Raw genomic sequence first — 18,898 nt, forward strand, 5'->3', positions numbered from 1 at the left:
TCTTTGAGGTTCATAGGTTGGTTTCGAATGCTTGCATTATTTTGTTATTCATTTTTTAAGGTATAAATTTCACCCCACCCAAAACAAGTTGTCGGTGAAAAATAGATTGGAGAGTGCAAATTTCAACCCATTCGATCTTTGTTTGCTTTTGGATTTTTAATTGAACAATTAGTTTTGGATAGAAATATGGATTAATGCGGCGCATTTTAGCATAACGCGCACGTTAGCGATGCTGATGCGCATGTTAGCGACGGCACTTCAGAGTTTATGGCACAAAGGCCGGATGTGTGCGTTTGTACGTATTTCAGTCTTTCTTTCTTTTTTTTTGTTTAAATATTTTCGATAGTGTTTATTTTAACGAAAAATTATATTTTTACATTAAAAGTTAATCATATTACTATTCATTTTAACTTTTATTTTATTTTTATCGTTAAAATTTAAAGTTTTAAAAAAAAATTTATTAATTTTTTTTTTATCAGCGGATCCCGCCGCGATCAACCCCTGCAGGCTGCGGCTAGTCTTTCTAGACCAACTAGGTAACACGAAACGGAGGTGGGTCGCGGGGACGCGCGACTTCCGAAGCGTGGGGTCAACGAGAGAGGGAAAGAAGAAAGCGACAGGTGTGAGGCAAAAGCTGACACGTCGAACGTGCGCGCGCAAATGTTGCTGTGGCAAAAGCACTCATCATGACTGCCTGCAACGGGCCACTATTTCTGAAAAGTTAATAAATAAAAAAAATAATAAGAGGCTTAGTGTAAATAAATAAATAATAAAAATGGGGACATATATAAAAAAGGGTAAAAATCTGGGGAAAAGGATGAAAAAGTCCAGGAGTGGGCAACATCATGGGCACAATCCAATTACTATTAGCATATTCTTGTTGCGTAACCGAGACGACGACGTATGAGCAAAAATATCGAGGACACAATAAAAACAGTTGGGATTCCCGAAGCCTGGTGATGGTTGAACGATGCGAGTCCTACGAACGTTACTATGTGCCTCTCTCTTTGGTCCCTTTCATATTGCGACAACAAGATAATCACATTGCCCTCTGGCACCTGCCTGCCCCTATTGTTTTCCTATTTCCCTTTAATTATTTATTGCTAATTACTTGGGTTTTTTTTAGGGTAAATTTGGAATTACAGCTACGAATCTTAGGGTACAGAAGGAAAAGATGTGGGGGGTGTCCTAGTGAAAGGCGGCCCGCCCTGGATTGGAAGGTGAGAAATAAATGTGGGTTTTTGGGTAAAATTGGTAACCAAAAGTGGTCCACCTTTGTGTAGGTTGGTACGATCCTCCGTCTAGATGTTCAGTCTGTAGGGCTAGCTCATACGGTGATGAATTAGGTCAAGGATTCGATTTCATCAGAACCGATCCGATCATAGCGATTATCCACTATAACACTATGTGAATCATCCTATCAGCAGAATTGTATTGATTCGACGCATCTAATAGTTTCGTAAGTCATAAGGGTTCAGTTTTTCTCTTCGTTGAAACGTCTAACATGTTAAGTCGATATAATTTAATCGAGCATTGGAACATTACCCTAAAATTGGGTTTGCCAAAATTAGAAAATTATAATAATTAAGAGATGAGGTTGTACTTACTTGGACATGGGGTTATGAAGAACGTGAGGGGCACGTGATGCGTGGGCGGTGTTTTCCTTTTCAAGATGTGGGGAAAATAAATTGAATGATAAGATAAGCAGTGTGGGAAAGAATTGTGAATTATTCATTCCCCCTCTCATGACTCACACCAGTCACCACCTTTTGTGGGACCCTTGGAAATTAAAATTATGCTGCCCAAATATTTTAAATGTTATTTTTTGGGGTCCTACCACATAAAAAATCAAAATTCAAGCAGGAAATTACGTACCTGATTTTACATGCCGATATATGATTTTGTTTTTTATACGCAAGTTATATAATTGGGTCGATGACATTATGCTTTGCTGTGTTTAGCATGTTTGCATATTTTTATGCAAAGGCGAAATTAGTGGTTAATTAACCTATTTTAATTAAGATTTAATCAATCACAAACTTCACCAACCAAACCATGATTGTCATTAACTTCTTCTTTTTTTTTTTTAAATCAAGTACGATATTCTTTAATTGAAAATTTGTAATGCAGACAATACATGATCTTGATAAAAAATTTGTTGCATGTTTCAACTCAGTTGAAGGAGAAAAAAACATCCTGCAGCAACATATTTGCTTTCCTCCATGGTGGTAGAGCTTCGTATGAGGAATGAGTTAATGGTCTCACCATTAATTTTCATGTAAAAAGATTAAAAATAAATTTTATTAAGAAATTGTTATGTAATTCTAGAAACGTAATCAATCAAGTGGAATTACGAAAACGCGGAGTCAATAACAACATAAAAGTTTCAATCATCTGGAAATGTTGGCTAAATTAAAGGTCCAAAACGACAAGCAAAAGAAAAGGTCAACATACAATTATACTAAAGAAAATAAAAAATTAATTGTGTTTTAATTTTCTAGTACAGCAAATTGATTTGGAATTTTTGTTTGAGCCCCATAAAACAATTATTGCTAATACCGCCCCTTTGGCCTTTGAACAATAATTCTCTCCATTTTTTGGTCTATGGGAAAAGACAAGTTTGAAATAGGCATCGTCTAACCTTTACTTTTATTTCTTCGTTTTTTATATTTTGACCTTTGTTTTTTGTGTTTTTGTTTTTTTTTTTTTGTTTTACATTTTTGTTTTGGTTGACAACGGAGCTAAATGTCCAACAATAAAAAATTACCATTAAACAGGCCTAAGGATTCAGCAACATTCGTCACTTATGGCACGTTTATCTACCCGCAATCAGAATCAATTTACGGAATTGGATTCCGAATACGGGATACACCTTTGTTTACGTAATCTTGGAGAATCAAAATACATGTGGGGTCCACACGAATTAAGGAATCCAACTCCTAATTTTGGAGGAATTGGACTCCCTACATGAGGGAGGTATTTCAATTCCTTGACACTTGAGGAATCCGGAATGGATTTCTTCTACCAATTATGCCCTCACTTGTTTCTTATTATCCCAACATTGCCCTTCATTTGACACTCATTATGCCATCTTTTAATAAATAAATAAAACCTATTTATATATTTTTATATAGATTAATTTAATTAAGAATTTAATTTAATTTATTAGTTTGTATGAAAATAATTTATTTATGTAAGGGCAATTTAGTAATCAACCTAGTTTTCATTTCGATTAAAGTGAATTAGTAAACAATTTATATGGATTCAACATCATTTCTACCATCTTTTAATAAATAAATAAAACCTATTTATATATTTTTATATAGATGAATTTTATTATATAAATTTAATTAAGAATTTAATTTAATTAATTAGTATGAAAATAATTTATTTATGTAAGGGCAATTTAGTAATCAACCTAGTTTTCATTCCGATTGAAGTGAATTAGTAAACAACTTATATGGATTCAACATCATTCCTACTCCGATTCCAGACAGTTTTAGTAAACAATTTTAACAGGAATCTGATTCTGATTCCACCTCATTTCAATTCCTCTTCAATCCAATTCCTCCTCAATTCAATTCCTCTCAATTTGATTACGGATTAGTAAACGCGCCATTAGAGATGTCGACAAGAGGTAAGGATTCATTAAAAATGATTGAAGAGGCTATAATCGAATTAAAAATGGTTAAGTTAACAATGTTGGTAGTTTGAGTTTTCACAAGATAGACTTTAGGTTAAATCCACTTATTTGTGATACGACCAATAATTTTAAAGTGACCTTCTATCTAAAGTAGTCGTGCAGAGAAACTTTTCAGCTTTGGTATCATTGTTTCTCTCTTCACATGATAAGTCACAAGATGCGATAAGAGTGATCAAAATAATGAACCAATAATTAATGTATCGAGTTTTTTTTTTTTCTTGTTATGGATGTGGGGTATATGAGAATTGTAGGATATTGAAGGTTACAACCTAGCTACATCCTTGTATAATACCGAGATTCGAGTTCTTGAGTCGAGTATAAAGTACATAGAAGTTTATCCATATTGCAACACATGCACATCTACGCTCTACACATTTTACTATCTTATTAAACTCATAACACTATCCACACCCACATACGTAATTACCGTGTCACACATAATAATCTTGCTTGTCACAAACGAACTTTAAGTAGTATTTCAATACCTTTCTCGACATTTTGGCTAAGATCAAGTGTAGTATTTCATACATTATGTTTGGGTTAATATTTGAACATTGGACCTAGATGAAGGAAAGCCCAAGGATGCCAACTAAAAGGGGACTTGCCCGAGCTAAGCACCAAGCCCAAAGGCAAAGTGAAGCATTTCTCAACCATGATACAAGCCACGTGCTTACCATTGAAGTGACAAGTGATGAAGACTAACCTACTACCAGCCACAAAACATTTTCTAGTGGCATTCCAAGTAAAAAGCTAATAACTTACTACCCTTCAGATGTTTTCGGGCAAGAGCAAAGTCACAACAATCGGGCTAATTGGCCTATAAAAGGCAGAATAGGCCCCAGAGATAAAGACACTCAACAAATCAAACAAACAAACATACAAACTCTGCTCTCAAGCCAAATTTGCGTTCAAAAGCTGAAATCAACCCAGATTTAGTCATTTTTAGCGACAAGTTATCTCTTGTCCAGTTTATAGCTCTGCTATCTCCCTTAATGGTGTAGTATCGATTCCCTTGTGTAAACTTGTTTACCATTCATCCCTTTTTAGCATATAAACCCATGTTAATTCAAAGAGAAGTGATTGCAAGAGGTTCAACCTTGACAGACAAGGTGAAATCTTGCCCGACACTTTTTGTTTGTTTTCTAAATTTGTAGATCTATTACTTAATGCATTCTCCAGTATGTATTCAAGTTATTTCCATCATTTTTCCTATTTTAAGAGTTCCATTTGCATCTGGATTTGGTTAGTTTAATGGATATGTTATCATTAAAATCAATCAAGAACCAAGCAAAAGCATTAAAAGGGCCTGGACTCCCTTCATTTGAACATACAAGACTATGAACTAAAAGTTCTTGTTTGCAATGCAAGAAAAAGAACTTAATGTGGACTTAACCCATCCACGACAATCTTTTGATAAAAAGAAGTCCGAGTAACTTGGGGCACAAGTAATCGACTAAAAACACTTTTGTTCTACATCTGCTATACTGAGATAGCAGTGACACGCCTAACACTTAGTTGGTTTTGATTACGAGCCTCAAGGCCTACACCTAAGGCCCCACAAAGGCACATTTTAGAACTAACTTTGTCATTTTCTTTTAGCACATTAACAAGTAAGAGCTCGACTACACATCCAAAGTGCCAATCCCTTAGGGAGTTGTGCTGAGGTCTGAGGATCCTTCTCCAGAGAAATCTTTGCCCGAACACATTGAGTATATGATTCATAAAATATTTGCCGTAAATTGAGGATGAAAGTTCAAAATGCCAAAGACAGGCGGCTAGTATGTATCAATCAGTTGGGAATATCTTCTCCAAGAATGCTAGCCACCCTTCACTTTTGTTTTAGGAAAACTAATGAAAAGAGCTTGAAAACTTTGAGTTTTAACGATAAAGACAAAATAAAGGGTAAAGTGAATAGTACCAGGATTGACTTTTTAGTGTAAAAATGTGGTTTTTCGTTAAAGTGAACAATACCGTGGCTTTTCGTTAAAACTCTCTTTTATTTTATGTAGATTGTTTGTTCCTTAGGTATTACTTAATTAATACCAGTAATCACCCTTCACTTTTTTATAAGCCTTAAAGGAAAGGCAAGATTACATAAGAATATCACGAGGCCACAAGATCCCAGCTATATCTATAACTAGCAACCAACTACAAGAAGGAGGAGCTTGCTTAAAAAATGATTGGACCCAAATTGCATGACAAACCCGAACGAGTCAAGTCATCAGTAACAAAATTCTTTTCACGATAAATATGACAAATTTTATAATACCAACTTCAGTGCACAAGGGCACGACAATTCAATTGAATTGGCCATTTTATACTAGATTTATATACTGTTCTAAAAAACGGCCTAGGCACTGGGCGATGGTGACTTAAGGCGTTTTCTTGCAAATCAGTTGGAAAAATCAGCTGGGCTCTAGGTGGCGCCTAGGCGGTATTATTATTATTATTATTTAAATTTAAAAAAAAAATCCTATCTACATTTCTATATTTCCTTATTTTCCTCCTATTTTGCATTTTATGTGGTTTTAAATTGTGAATTTATTGTACATGTATCATCCTACAATACCCCTCACTATGGTTATATGGCATATATGATTAATGTGTTTTTAAATTTTGGACTTGTTGGATACTCTTTTTGCATTTTATTATTCTTTTATTATCTTATCTATGTATTTCATATAAGTATAATTTTTTGTAAGCGTCAATATGCACTTATTTACAAGATATACAAGAAATTTACCTATATTTGCCTAGGCGCCCACCTAGACCCCGTCTAGCTGCCTAGGCGCTAGACGCTAGCCCGCCGCCCGATTAACGCTTAACATTTTTTAAAACCTTGTTAATAAATAAATTAACTTTCAAAAAAATCAATATATAATATTATTTTTTAATACAACATAAAATTAACGGATGAGTTTTTGTTTTTTAAAAAGTCATATCATTTTATCACTTTTATTAATCTATTAGTATTTTAGTGCATTTAAAAGTCACGAATTATTGAAATCGCACGTTAAAATATGATACCTAAAAAATGATAATGGTGAGACCGAAATAAAAGGCTATTATTAAAAGGTGCCCCATATTGTTCAGAGGTTTTTGTTTCCGGTCCAATTCAAGCAACCAAATCAACTTCAAATTTGTCCTACTAATGGTCCAATCAGGAACCGTATGTCCTAATTGCAAGACACAAATTATAGAAAATAGGAAAGAAATGAAAAAAAAAAGGCTTTGGGCCCCACGAGAAACAGGTGCAAACAGCCAAAATTAGCATTTAATTGGAGAGAGGGTAAAACAAAAGACATCACAAAAATAATGGGAGATTTTGTTTTGTGGGATTGGATGTTGGGGCCCACAGTGGAGGATCCGGCAGATATCAGGACCATCTGTCCCTTTACGACCAGCAGCATGCCCTCTACAACACGCGAATCGGATTCCCGCCCAGTTCGGTTACCCTTGCCCTTTCCCATTTTTCTTTAATTTAATCATTTATTTTATCATTATCCTTCTAATACCTTGTATATCTTAATTAATTAATTAACTAATTTGATTAAGTGTTGATGATGATGATTTAGTTGGATTCCCCATCAGCATAAGATAATAATTATTTATTTCCATGACATTTTTCTATTGACTGACTAGTTTAGTGTGGATGTGATAGATAATGATGCATTAATTTGGTAATGACGAAAGACCTTTTTAATTGATTGTTTAATTGTGCAAATTGGACTTAATCCAAAATTTAAAAAGTAATTTAAAAAGGTGTTTCTGCCTAGGAATCTAATCAAAAGTAAGGGAACGTTGTACCTTAAAAAAGGGGATAATTCCCTTTTTCGTGTGTATTCTAAAAAGATTTATCTCCTTGTGACTTGTGGTGACAAAACGCACCCATTAGTATGGCCATGGACGCAATTTTGGATATGAATTTGTGTTATATTGTTGTTTAATTGCTTAGAGGTCATCTTTCAAGTAAAGTTGTATCCTTACTGTGTGATGTTTATGCATATATAAAGTGAGGATGAGTTTAGAGAGAAATATAACATTTCAGTTCTAAAAAACCCAAGTAATTCAATTTAACTGTTTGATAACATGACATATTATCACGCAAAAACCTTATTACATGTCACTAATTATACAATGCACCCTTAAACATTTTGACAACTATTTCCAATGTCACTAATAATGAAAAATTAGCCGAAGGAAAGTGTTATTGACACTTCAAAATTTTCATTCTACTGTTTGATAACATAACATATTATCACAAAAAAAACCTTATTATATGTCACTAATTATACAATGCACCCTTAAACATTTTGACAACTATTTCCAATGTCACTAATAATGAAAAATTAGCCGAAGGAAAGTGTTATTGACACTTCAAAAATTTCATTCTACTGTTTGATAACATAACATATTATCACACAAAAAAACCTTATTATATGTCACTAATTATACAATGCACCCTTAAACATTTTGACAACTATTTCCAATGTCACTAATAATGAAAAATTAGCCGAAGGAAAGTGTTATTGGCACTTCAAAAATCTCATTATACATTCCTCACAAGTGTATTTTTCTTTCTAAATATAGAAAGTTTGGAGTTTAGAATAAGATTTTTAGAGTGCTAATAACAATTCCATTAGCCGAATGACAAGAACATAAACCTAATTTAACATTTAAAACAAGTTTATCTTTCTTGCTGTAGTTTTGTAGGTATGCTCAACTTGTATTCCAAAAGGTATCTAGACGTGGGCACTACACGTGACATGTGCCCTAATTTTTGTTGACCCTATCTTAATTTGGTCATCATATGAGTTTTTCTTATCCCTTCCGCCATTGTATTTTTTTTTTTTTGTTAGGCAAAATTTGTCTTGTACTCAAATCGAACATAAAGATTGTACTTGCATATATAAACATTTGGCTGTACTTGTATATAATTATTTGCGTGTTTGTATACTTTTCATGCCATCCACATGCAAATGATACAACATCAAAGACAATTTCATTCAATGGATTCATATATTCATAGGGCAAGAAATTGACCCATTTGTTGGTTAGGATGACTCCTCTTGTCCCATATTTAAAATATATGAAGAAGCGGTTGTTGACATATTAATTAGCTAGTAATCTGAACCAATTATTTTTAAGTTTATGATTGAAATGTTGTCCTATAACCTAATACATAGGCAAACACAATGCTTTTATATAAAATCCTGATTGGAAGTAATTGGCGTGTCGTATGCATTTGTAATTTGTCCAAAAGAATCGAGAGCAACGTTACAAAGAATATTAGCTAAATAGGTCTCATTTGGTGAAATTTCAATGACAATGCCGGTTGGGTTTTCAATTTTGATAAAGGAAAACAATTAGGTCACTCTCAATGATAAGTCAGGCGGCCATCCTTTCGTTGCCGTTGGGAAGACAAATGAAAAATGTCAGTGAAAACTTGATTAAAGAAAAGGACTTGGATTGTCTGCCCTTCCATTTCGGTGTCCTCCTGTTTTGTGTGGTAACGGTTAAGCCACGTTAGTATTTTATATTATTTTTTTATAAAAATAATAAAACAAAAAGAAATAGTAATATAAAATGTTGACGTGACTTAACCGTGACCACAAAAACAGGAGGGCACAGGGAGGGCACCAAAATTAGAGGGCAGACAATCCAAGTCCTAAAGAAAAGGGAGAGAGGGAAGGTTGCCCTTGCTTGAATCATGGGAAGGTGGAAGATGGAAGATGGGAAGAGGGCAACTAACATATTGGCAAGCACAAGAAGTTTTCGGCTGATTTTCTTGGACTGTTGGTAACCAGCTGAAAGTGGAGGAGAATTAACAGTTAAACAATGAAATTTAATTAATGGGTTGAACAAATATATATTGGTATGGGTGTTGAGAAGTGTATTGAAAGTGCAGGTTAACTCTCTTAGCTTAATGTTGGGTTAATTCAAGCTCAAGTAATTCAGTCATATTGCTTCAACTGGCAGGCTAATTGTGGGAAGCTAGTTTCTTTTTTGTTTTTGTTTAATAATAATTGTGGGAAGTATAGTTCTTTACCGTTGAAGTTACAATAATATTTGGACTTAATCAAGGTGGATCCATTAAAGGGACCATCTAGGTCCCGAGACCCTCCAAAAGATGGGAGAATGGATTGGAAGGTCCCTATGCGGATCATATGGTAATATGGTATGTGATCCATTAGTGCACACTAATAGTCTAATGGAATGCATGCTCGACGTATCTCAGTAAGGTGATGCTTGGCAGACTTCAACAACAATACTTGATAGATGTCGACATGCCTCGACAACACTGCTCGACAAATATCAACAAAGGCAGCATGGCTCACTAGATGTCAATACGCTCGACAAATGTTAAGATGCCAATCAAAATGCTTGATAAAATGCCTCAACGCTATAAATCAGCATTAATCTTATGAACTAGAAAAAAATTTATGTACACCAGAACCTTATTAGGCATGATTTCTAGATCCGCCAAGTTAATTCCAATTAAGCTTACATGGAAGAAGAAAATGGACACATTTTCAAACCATAGGGTTGAAAACAAAAGATAGAGAGTTGGCTTTACTATATATTCCTTTGTTTTGGATACATACTATAAGTTTCATAATCCAAAATATTGTTTTTGTGAATGGTGACCCTTGTTGATATTTCTATATGCTTTGAGCAAAACATGACCATATACATCTTGATCAAATTCATTGATTAGAACATTAAAAATAAAACAAAACGTAACACATGATCACATTGAGGAATGATAATTACAATTAAATCACGGGCTTAATTATGTATTGATTAAGATTGGTTTAAATATGGATTACACGGATGAAGCATCACGGAGCTTAGTGCGTACTAATCATGCTGTAATGGGACCACCTTGCTGTATTGTACCATCATTTAGATTGATTCGATAGTGACTAACGACCATGTTAAACCCTTGATACAATTTTTAATCAAGAGGATTAAGTACCTAATTATAAAATGATATTATCTTAGGAGATAATTGGGATTGTCAAAGATGAATTAAGAACTAATTAATTTTTGTCAAAAGGGCACATCTCATGGTCATGATTCATGAAGTGTTTTGCTTTTGGTTGAGTGCTGAGAATGCACATTGGACTTCTCTCAAGTTACCAAACCCCTAATTTTTTAAGAACTGGACTTTTGGCTTTAATAGCAGCTGCTACTTACACCCAATCCCGTTTAGACACATGTTCGAGTTTCAAAATTTGGACACATGTCCAGCTGGGATTGGGTGTAACCAATAGCTGCTGCTAAATTCGCAGCAGAGAAGTTAAATCCATTTTTTAAACCAATATTTATTTTAATTAATTTTTTTATTGTGATATACTAATTATATTAGAATAATGGGTGTTACCAATTATAGAAAAGTGCTACCTATTACAGAAAAGTGGTCCAAAATATAATACAGATAATGTATATTATTTTTAACCGCCTTTACCCAAATGATCAACTAGGTGACTAATGGGGCACACATTTTATAAATGTCAAAGAGAGGGCGACAAACACGTATTTCTCCTTCCAATGAAAAAGATGTGCGATTAAAGTAAACCTAATAAGATATCAACATTGGGTTGGTCTTGGTCCCCCAATTCCTATAGAATCACACATCAATTTCGTGTGGGGGTCATGATCCATCCATCCCTACCTTACCTTGTTCCTCTCCCCTCTGTTCATTGATGTAAATGCATACCAGATGGTTGCATATTTGTATTTTGTATGTAGGAATTGAATAATCAAATAATGAAGGGTATGCTCAACCAAAACTCATATGTCGACGATGAGGACAATGACACTTGGCCCAATGGGAATGGAATTCTTTTGTGAGGACTTCAAATTTTTAAAAATCACAATCCCTCTAAGCCGACGAAGGTAGGCTGCTGAAGTTGAACCAGATTTCACCCCAAGAAAGATTAGACAAAAATAAGTAGAAGTGCTTATGAGTTATACAAGCAGTAGTTCGCATGGTTACGAGCAGAAGTAATTCTGACTAGTAGAGTAGTTATTATATTTAAGAGGAGAAGTAATTTCGACAAAAGCACAGTAAATTTTTATGTTTGTAAGCGAATGTAATTCCGAGGTGAATAGTTTCAGTAGAGACACTCGCAAAGGCCTAACAAGTATCTACTAGTCCATGCTTGTGCTTTGTTTTATTCTTTTACGTCGTCAGGAGTGAAAGGGATTGAGCTGTGTGTGGTGTCACATTTAGTTGTCCACTTTGGTGATACAAACCATATTCCAAGTTTAAGTTGATGAGGATTGAGGATGGTGGGGCTGCTAAGTAATGGACGGTACAAAGCATAGAATATGGATCCAGTTAGGAGGGGGGCATGGAGGCCATGATGGCAACCCCAAAACTTTAACTCTTCCCTTGTGAAAAGGTGCACTCATCATGTATGTAAATTGTACCCACTCCACTTCATCATCTCGGAATTATGTTGCTTGGCTATTTCCTTCTTTTGTTCTTTCATCCTAACATGTATATTTTTTCAAACTTAGGACAATTAGGGACCCCCCACAGGGTCCTACAGTCACTTAAGAAAATTGATAGGACCTTGGAGAGCCTTGTCAAATTAGAATTTGAGGTGCATGGTCCCAGTTTAGCGTTACTTAATAAGCATGAAACATAAGTCTAAAAAGGAACCAAACCCTAATGAAACTTAGACTCACTTAGGGTCGTAAATTTGTTTGTCTCTTTACGTGGGGAAATTTCTGGATGGACTTGGGGTTTTTGGGTGTGATGGATGGAAATCATGGAATGGATGGAGTAAATCTAAAGATTGAGACATTATTTATTGCATATTTGAATCCAGGAAACCCCACTAGGAGAAAACACAAAGTTAAAAAGCAAGAAAAAAGAGCAAAAGGAGTACAACAGTTGTATTTTGACTTGACAGATTGGTGTGTGCCTGCAAGTGCAAACATCAGCCTCTTCCACTAGCATAAAATCCATGTGCTAAGACTGAAGACTGAGTCTTATTTTCTCATCCCCCATTGATGATACATAGCAAGCCAGGTCATTGGAGATTATGGTTGCAAACCAAACCCTAGCTACCCCAGCTTGGCTAAAATCATTATGTCCTCTCTCTCTCTCTCTCTGTTGGTGTTGGTGTGTGCCCACTCAGCACTCAAATCAAGCAAACATCATGAATCATTTTACTGGTGAGAACTTTTGCAGTGGTGCTCTAGTTTAGGCAACAAGGATTACATGCTACTTTAGACAAAGTACCCACTAATGGAACGGATGAGAGAGAGAGAGAGAGAGAGATGAATTTTCTATGTGAAAGGACATAATGCAGGCCGAGGAAATAGATAGATAGATGGGGTTTTGGAGTCTTTGGACGACTAGTTAAGTCTCTTGGCTTACAATATATAAAGTGATTCTACACAAGCATGATCTCTATCATGAACCTAAAGAAAGTGATTCTACACAAGCACCATCTTTCTCTTTCCTTCCCACTTTTTACTATACACAAATATCATTCTCGCTCTTTTATATTTTATGATTCTAGAAAACTGTCCTTATCCAATGTTCAATTTTAATCCAATAGAAGATGGTCATTTAAAATTTATTGTTGTACGTCGACCTCCACTATTAGATTAAGATTGAATAGAAATGGCTACAATTTTCTTAAATCATGAAGTCAAAGAAAACGAGAGTCACACATATATTTATACAGAGATAGATATACAACCCCTCTCCTACTATATGAAAGTTGCAGAATTTAACAGTAGTGAAGTATGGGTCTTTTAATTTAAGGATGAAATCTTATTTTGCACCAAATAGATTTGGGTGAGGTTTTATTTCAATCTTTTACTTTCATTTTTCGTGATTTCACTCTTGTTTTTACTAAGTATTGCAATTCATGGATAATACGATAACCTTGGCGTCTATTTATTTATTTATTCTCTTTTTAGAAAGAAATGAAGCAAATAAACCTTTGTCTTTAAATTGATACAATTAGCAAATCATAAGGATAGTGAGAATCAAAACTATATAGACATAGGTGAAATTTGAGTCAGAGAAAAGCTAAGCGGACTCTCTTAAAAGTGGACTCGCTTCCACATCATGTTTTTGGTATGATGTTTTATAATATGAGCACGAAAATTGATGTTAAACTGTGAAATAACAGAAAATCCGTGAAGAATCTCACTTTCGAGAGAGTCCCATCTGCATTTCGCTTTGAGCCAAACTACAGTGACCAAAATCATTATTTCGCCACATTTCAAGTTACACGCACTACCAGTGGAACCATAAGTACCAATTTATTGTCAGCTACCAAACATTTTTGGTGGGTTGGAAGCTTTGCCTTATTTTACAAAGTAAAGATGGGCCCATAAGAAACAACAGATCGAGACACCGAGTTAAGATTTTGGGCCTGCTATTGGGCTCCACAATGAACCCTACTGCAAGTAATCAAAAATGGGAAGAAGAAGATAAAAAAGAAATGGTGACTTGAGAGGGAAGACATGTCCCACCACGTCATCATATACCAAACGAAACATGAATGATGTCTGCATAATGCATTTGACACTCTGGTCGACAAGGACTTGGATTCTCTGCCCTCCAATTTATGTGCCCTCCTCGTGCTCTTCTGTTTTTGTGGTCACGGTTAAGCCACGTCAACATTTTATATTATTACTTCTTTTTATTTTATTATTTTTATAAAAAAATAATATAAAATATTGACGTGGCTTAACCGTGACCACACAAAACAGGAGGGCACGGGAAGGGCACCTAAATAGGAGGGCAGACAATCCAAGTCCGGTCGACAAAGATGTTCCAGTACACCAACACGGATTTGGATCCTCTCCTGAGCTAATGGAGAGGATCCTCCTGACCCATAATCGTGGGTCGTTGGATTTTTATCCAACGGCTATAATTATTATAACTTTAAAGGAACTCTCCTGTTTGTAGTCGTTGGATAAAAATCCAACGGTTGAAGATGATGGGTCAGGAAGATCCTCTCCATTAACTCAGGAGAGGATCCAAATCCCACCAACACCATCATATATTATTAACACCAAAATATTCAAGTTACTTTTTGCTTTATTTTTTTCTTTTTCTTTTTCTTCTTCTTCCAATCGATGGTGATGAACAGTCTACGGATACAAATGTCAACAGAAAACAACAGAGAATTTAAAGCAAGCTTCCCAATGAGTCGGTACACTTTCCGTCTTATCGAATTTTAGTTACGGAATCCTCTACCGTGCTTCGAAACATAAGATAATTCAAACATTTGGATTTTTTTTTTTTTGGAAGAGACATTTGGATTTTATTGTAACTATCGGACCAATGGATATGTCGGTCGTATAGCGTGAAGTTACATATCTTTGCATGCAATTTTTATGACATTTAGAGAGTATAATGTTAAATAATTTTCATTTTTTTTTGTTTTTGCGTTTTTTTATGAGAATTGTTATTGTCACACTCTAAAAATTTAATTTAAAATAAGTAATGCTAGGTAGTCTAAGGGTTGGTTTGGTATTGTTGCACTTTGAAAAAAGTTGCTTTTGTTGTGCTGTGAGAATAAGCAGCAGAGTGTTTGGTAAACTTTTTTGTAAAAGTGCTTTAGAAAAAAAAAACAGTATTATAGTGTTTGGTAAACTTTTATGTAAAAGAGATGTGAAACAAAAGCCGGTTTTTCAAAGCTAGGTTTTGCAACTTTGTGTTTTTGACTTTTTTTTCACCCAAAACTATGAAAAAAGCTGAAGCTGAATGTTTATCAAACATAAAAAAGCTCCCAGCTTTTTTTGGTACCCACTTTTTTTTCAAAATCACTTCAGTACCAAACCAGGCCTAAGTAAATTCGCAAATTAAATGATGTGTCAACTAATAAGAAATAAACACATTAATCAACAGTTAAGTAATAATCAAATCATAAACTTTCATGTCATTTAGTTTACAAAATTTAAAGTACAAATTTAGTCTCCTAGCATTACTCTTTTGAAATCTGAAATTTGAAACTTTGACGAATCATATACTCTTTTGCTTTGAGGCCAAAATGAGATTTTGGAGGAAACTTAAAAGTGAATTGCAAGAAGCGTAATGGTTGTTATCCATGACTCTTCATTTCAGCTTGTAAGCCCTCAAGATTAGGGACGTGATTAACATTCATAATGACTAATTAACACGAATTATAACGCTAAGTTTGTTCTTATCATAATTAGTTAATTTCAAGTCCAACTAGGGTTCCAAGGTGTTATTCAGCTGTAAGCTTAGGTTAAGCAGAGGATCCATAAATTGCAAGGGTTAGGTCATAGGCTAAAATTCTTTAGATAGAGAGAAATTAGCCACGGCATCCACCCCCGTCCACCGATCCCAGACCAAGCGACCGTTTGAACAAGCTACTCAATTTTCTGGGCAAATTCTTTTAGTAAAAACGCGACCCTCGTTGAATGCATACCCATGAGAAAATCCGACTCCTCTAACTATGAACTCGCTATGGCATTATTATCTATAATCCGCCTTCTAGAAAATGAATTATTGATATATATATCTATATAAACAGGTACTTGTACAAATCCACTCATGATGAATGAAAAATGAACTTACCTTGAACATCTATGACATCTCTACAGACATCTAAATAGCATCAACACCATTCATAGACCATATGCAAACTGATTATTTCGTGTTAAAACAGAATTAGCAAAGATCCATCTTCGACTATTCATTGTTCTGAAAGAGAAAAAAATTGGAAATGCTCTCGTGTTTGTCAGGAGAAATATTTGAGTGTGCATAGAAAATCGAAGGATCACAGAACAAATGATAAAATGTTGTCATCTGATTCATTAGATATCTTTAAAAAGAAAAAAAAAAAAAAAAAACCAGCAGAAACCTGTGACCTCGCAAGTTGATGGAACCGTAGCGATTCAAAACCTAGACATAACATCTGCAGAAGACATTACTGAAATCTAATAGAGGGCAACTAATATTAGCTAATTATGCATAGTAGTCACGCTGAAAATTCAGAATAAGACGGGAGCTGATGCTACTTCTTTTTTCTAAGTTTACGTCTATAGTTCAATGTTTAACGCATGTTAAGACTTGCGTTAGGAAGTAAAATTATGCAAAGTTTTGGAAGTTTCAAAGATTTGCATTCAAGAATACTCATTTGAGATGCAATTATCCGATCAGTACTTGGTATGACAGTCATTCGATGCAACAAACAAGGAAGGAAATTTCTATATTTCAAAGCACTCTAATTTGTAACAACTTAAACTGGAAAGGACCTTGTGTGAATCAAGAGATGATATGATTGAAATGATTCTCGATAAACAAAATTTGTAGCTTGACGAGGACAAACTCCAAACAGTTCTGTTAAGCAACATCAAGTAGGCGTTTAATAAATTCAGAGTCTTCAGACATTATAGAACCATGCTGTGAACTATATACTTTTGCAATAAATTTCATTTCGTTGTTCTTTTAAATGGTAGAGATACCGTGCATGATAGTTTCAATGACAAATATCACAAAAGAATCCAAATTTACAATTTCAAGAATAAAATCTATGAAGAATGCATCACATTACATGGATTGGTCTCTCTTCTACCGCTAAGCGCTACAAATTTATCGTGAAATGATAACAGGGGACATTTGCTCATCAAATTCAACCCATCATAAGCTTCTTTAAGAAAAACAGTGCTCCTTGCACCTTTATTAGTTATGTAAAAGATACCAGGATGCTTTATCAGACAAAGGACCAATTTAGAGGGTAAGAAATACTCTGCATGAAATGCTTCCAGTTGAGCAGATGTCATCCTCTTCTGCATTGTCAAGCTGAGGAGCTCATGAAGCACCGCCACCACTCGCTTCCTCGCTTTGGGATCAGCAATGTCAAATCTCCTGGCATTCAAATATGGAGAAGGGAATTCCGTTTTCTGCCACCTTTCAAGTTGCTCAAGATAACTAGTGTTTGGCCTAAAACCAGCAGGAAAATTCACTCGAAATGCATGTGGACCTTGAAAATTACCATCCTTCGATATCCTAACCTTCTTCCCGAATCCACAAGCAGCGGAAATTCCTTCACCAACCAAATGTTCCTCACGAGCTGTCACTGCTAGTGAAGAATCCCAATTCTCCAAATGCAGATAATCTCTGCCACTGACATCTTTAACCGAAAAGAATTCAGGATACTTCGGAATCAATGATTTCTTGAAATCATTTGGCAAACCCAATTCGGATTCGATGAATTCAATGTTTTCGAGAGGAACCCGGCAGTCAACTGACAACATCAACAGCTTCTTCAAGTTTTTAACCAAATTGGGTTCCATCAAATCCTTAGCTGAAGCTTCTTCAGCAGCAACTTTCTCAGCTTTTTCAGTGAGTGTAACAAAAGGGGGCGTTCTGTTGCCGCCGCCAACGTAGAATACTGAAGGGTATTTTTCTATGACGGCCATGAAGTTCCACTTCTGAACAAACCCAACTTCTTTCTCGAGGTCCCTGAGAAGGAGAGATTGGTGTTTCTGCGACTGGATAATGGATTTCAGCTGTAAAATCAAGACGGGCTTTTTCTGCAAGTCCATGACTTTGTCGAGTTCGTGGACTCTGTGGTATACTTTCTTCTTGGGTCTACTCCCTCCGCTGGATTTGTGCTTCACTGGGACCCACATAGACGCTAATCTCTGACATGGGATTGGAGAAGACGATGCGTATGCTTCTGTTTTGCACAGATGAGAGGTTTTGAAAAGCTGATGAAAGCGCGGTACCGTGGTTCTCCAATGCATTTCGCGGGAACGGGTGAGTGTCTCTGGCGCAAAACATCGAACACTTGGCGTGCAAGATCTACCCAACTGTCACTTGTATTAAGTGCTCTGAATTAGTAGGAGGTGGGAAGAGTAACGTGGTTCGTATCAGGCATGGCAATGAATGGCCTTTGAGATATTCAGACAAAAGGAACTGGACCATGAAAGGTCAGCCCATTCGGCCCACATCAAAATGGTGGCGTTCCAAATGCAATTGAATCATTCTTCCCCAAATTGTATTTCCAGAACAATCAAGCTTTTAGCCCTTTTGACTCTCTACAAATAAATCACTTAAATCGAAAAACAAATGACTGTTAGAGCATCTAATGCCTGCAAACTAGTCTAGGCAAACGCGTATGTAGCCTCAATGACAAAAATCAATTTCTAATGGGACTGATCTAGCCTAGGCTAAAATAG

General features: G+C 35.4%; 1 protein-coding gene across 1 annotated transcript; it reads right to left on the reverse strand.

Annotated features, from left to right (window-relative positions):
* Positions 1–17,132: 17,132 nt before the first annotated feature.
* Positions 17,133–18,898, reverse strand: LOC103427948 (protein WHAT'S THIS FACTOR 1 homolog, chloroplastic-like). The gene has a single exon (XM_008366032.4). The coding sequence runs from the start codon at positions 18,461–18,463 to the stop codon at positions 17,246–17,248; it is 1,218 nt and encodes a 405-aa protein (XP_008364254.2). The 5' UTR covers positions 18,464–18,898; the 3' UTR covers positions 17,133–17,245.

Source organism: Malus domestica, chromosome 05, assembly GCF_042453785.1.
Source record: "Malus domestica chromosome 05, GDT2T_hap1".
In the NCBI taxonomy this organism is placed as follows: Eukaryota; Viridiplantae; Streptophyta; class Magnoliopsida; order Rosales; family Rosaceae; genus Malus; species Malus domestica.

Bases quoted from the DNA above. Each gene is read 5' to 3' on its own strand.
- LOC103427948 (XM_008366032.4), bottom strand. From the start codon at position 18,463: ATGCATTGGAGAACCACGGTACCGCGCTTTCATCAGCTTTTCAAAACC.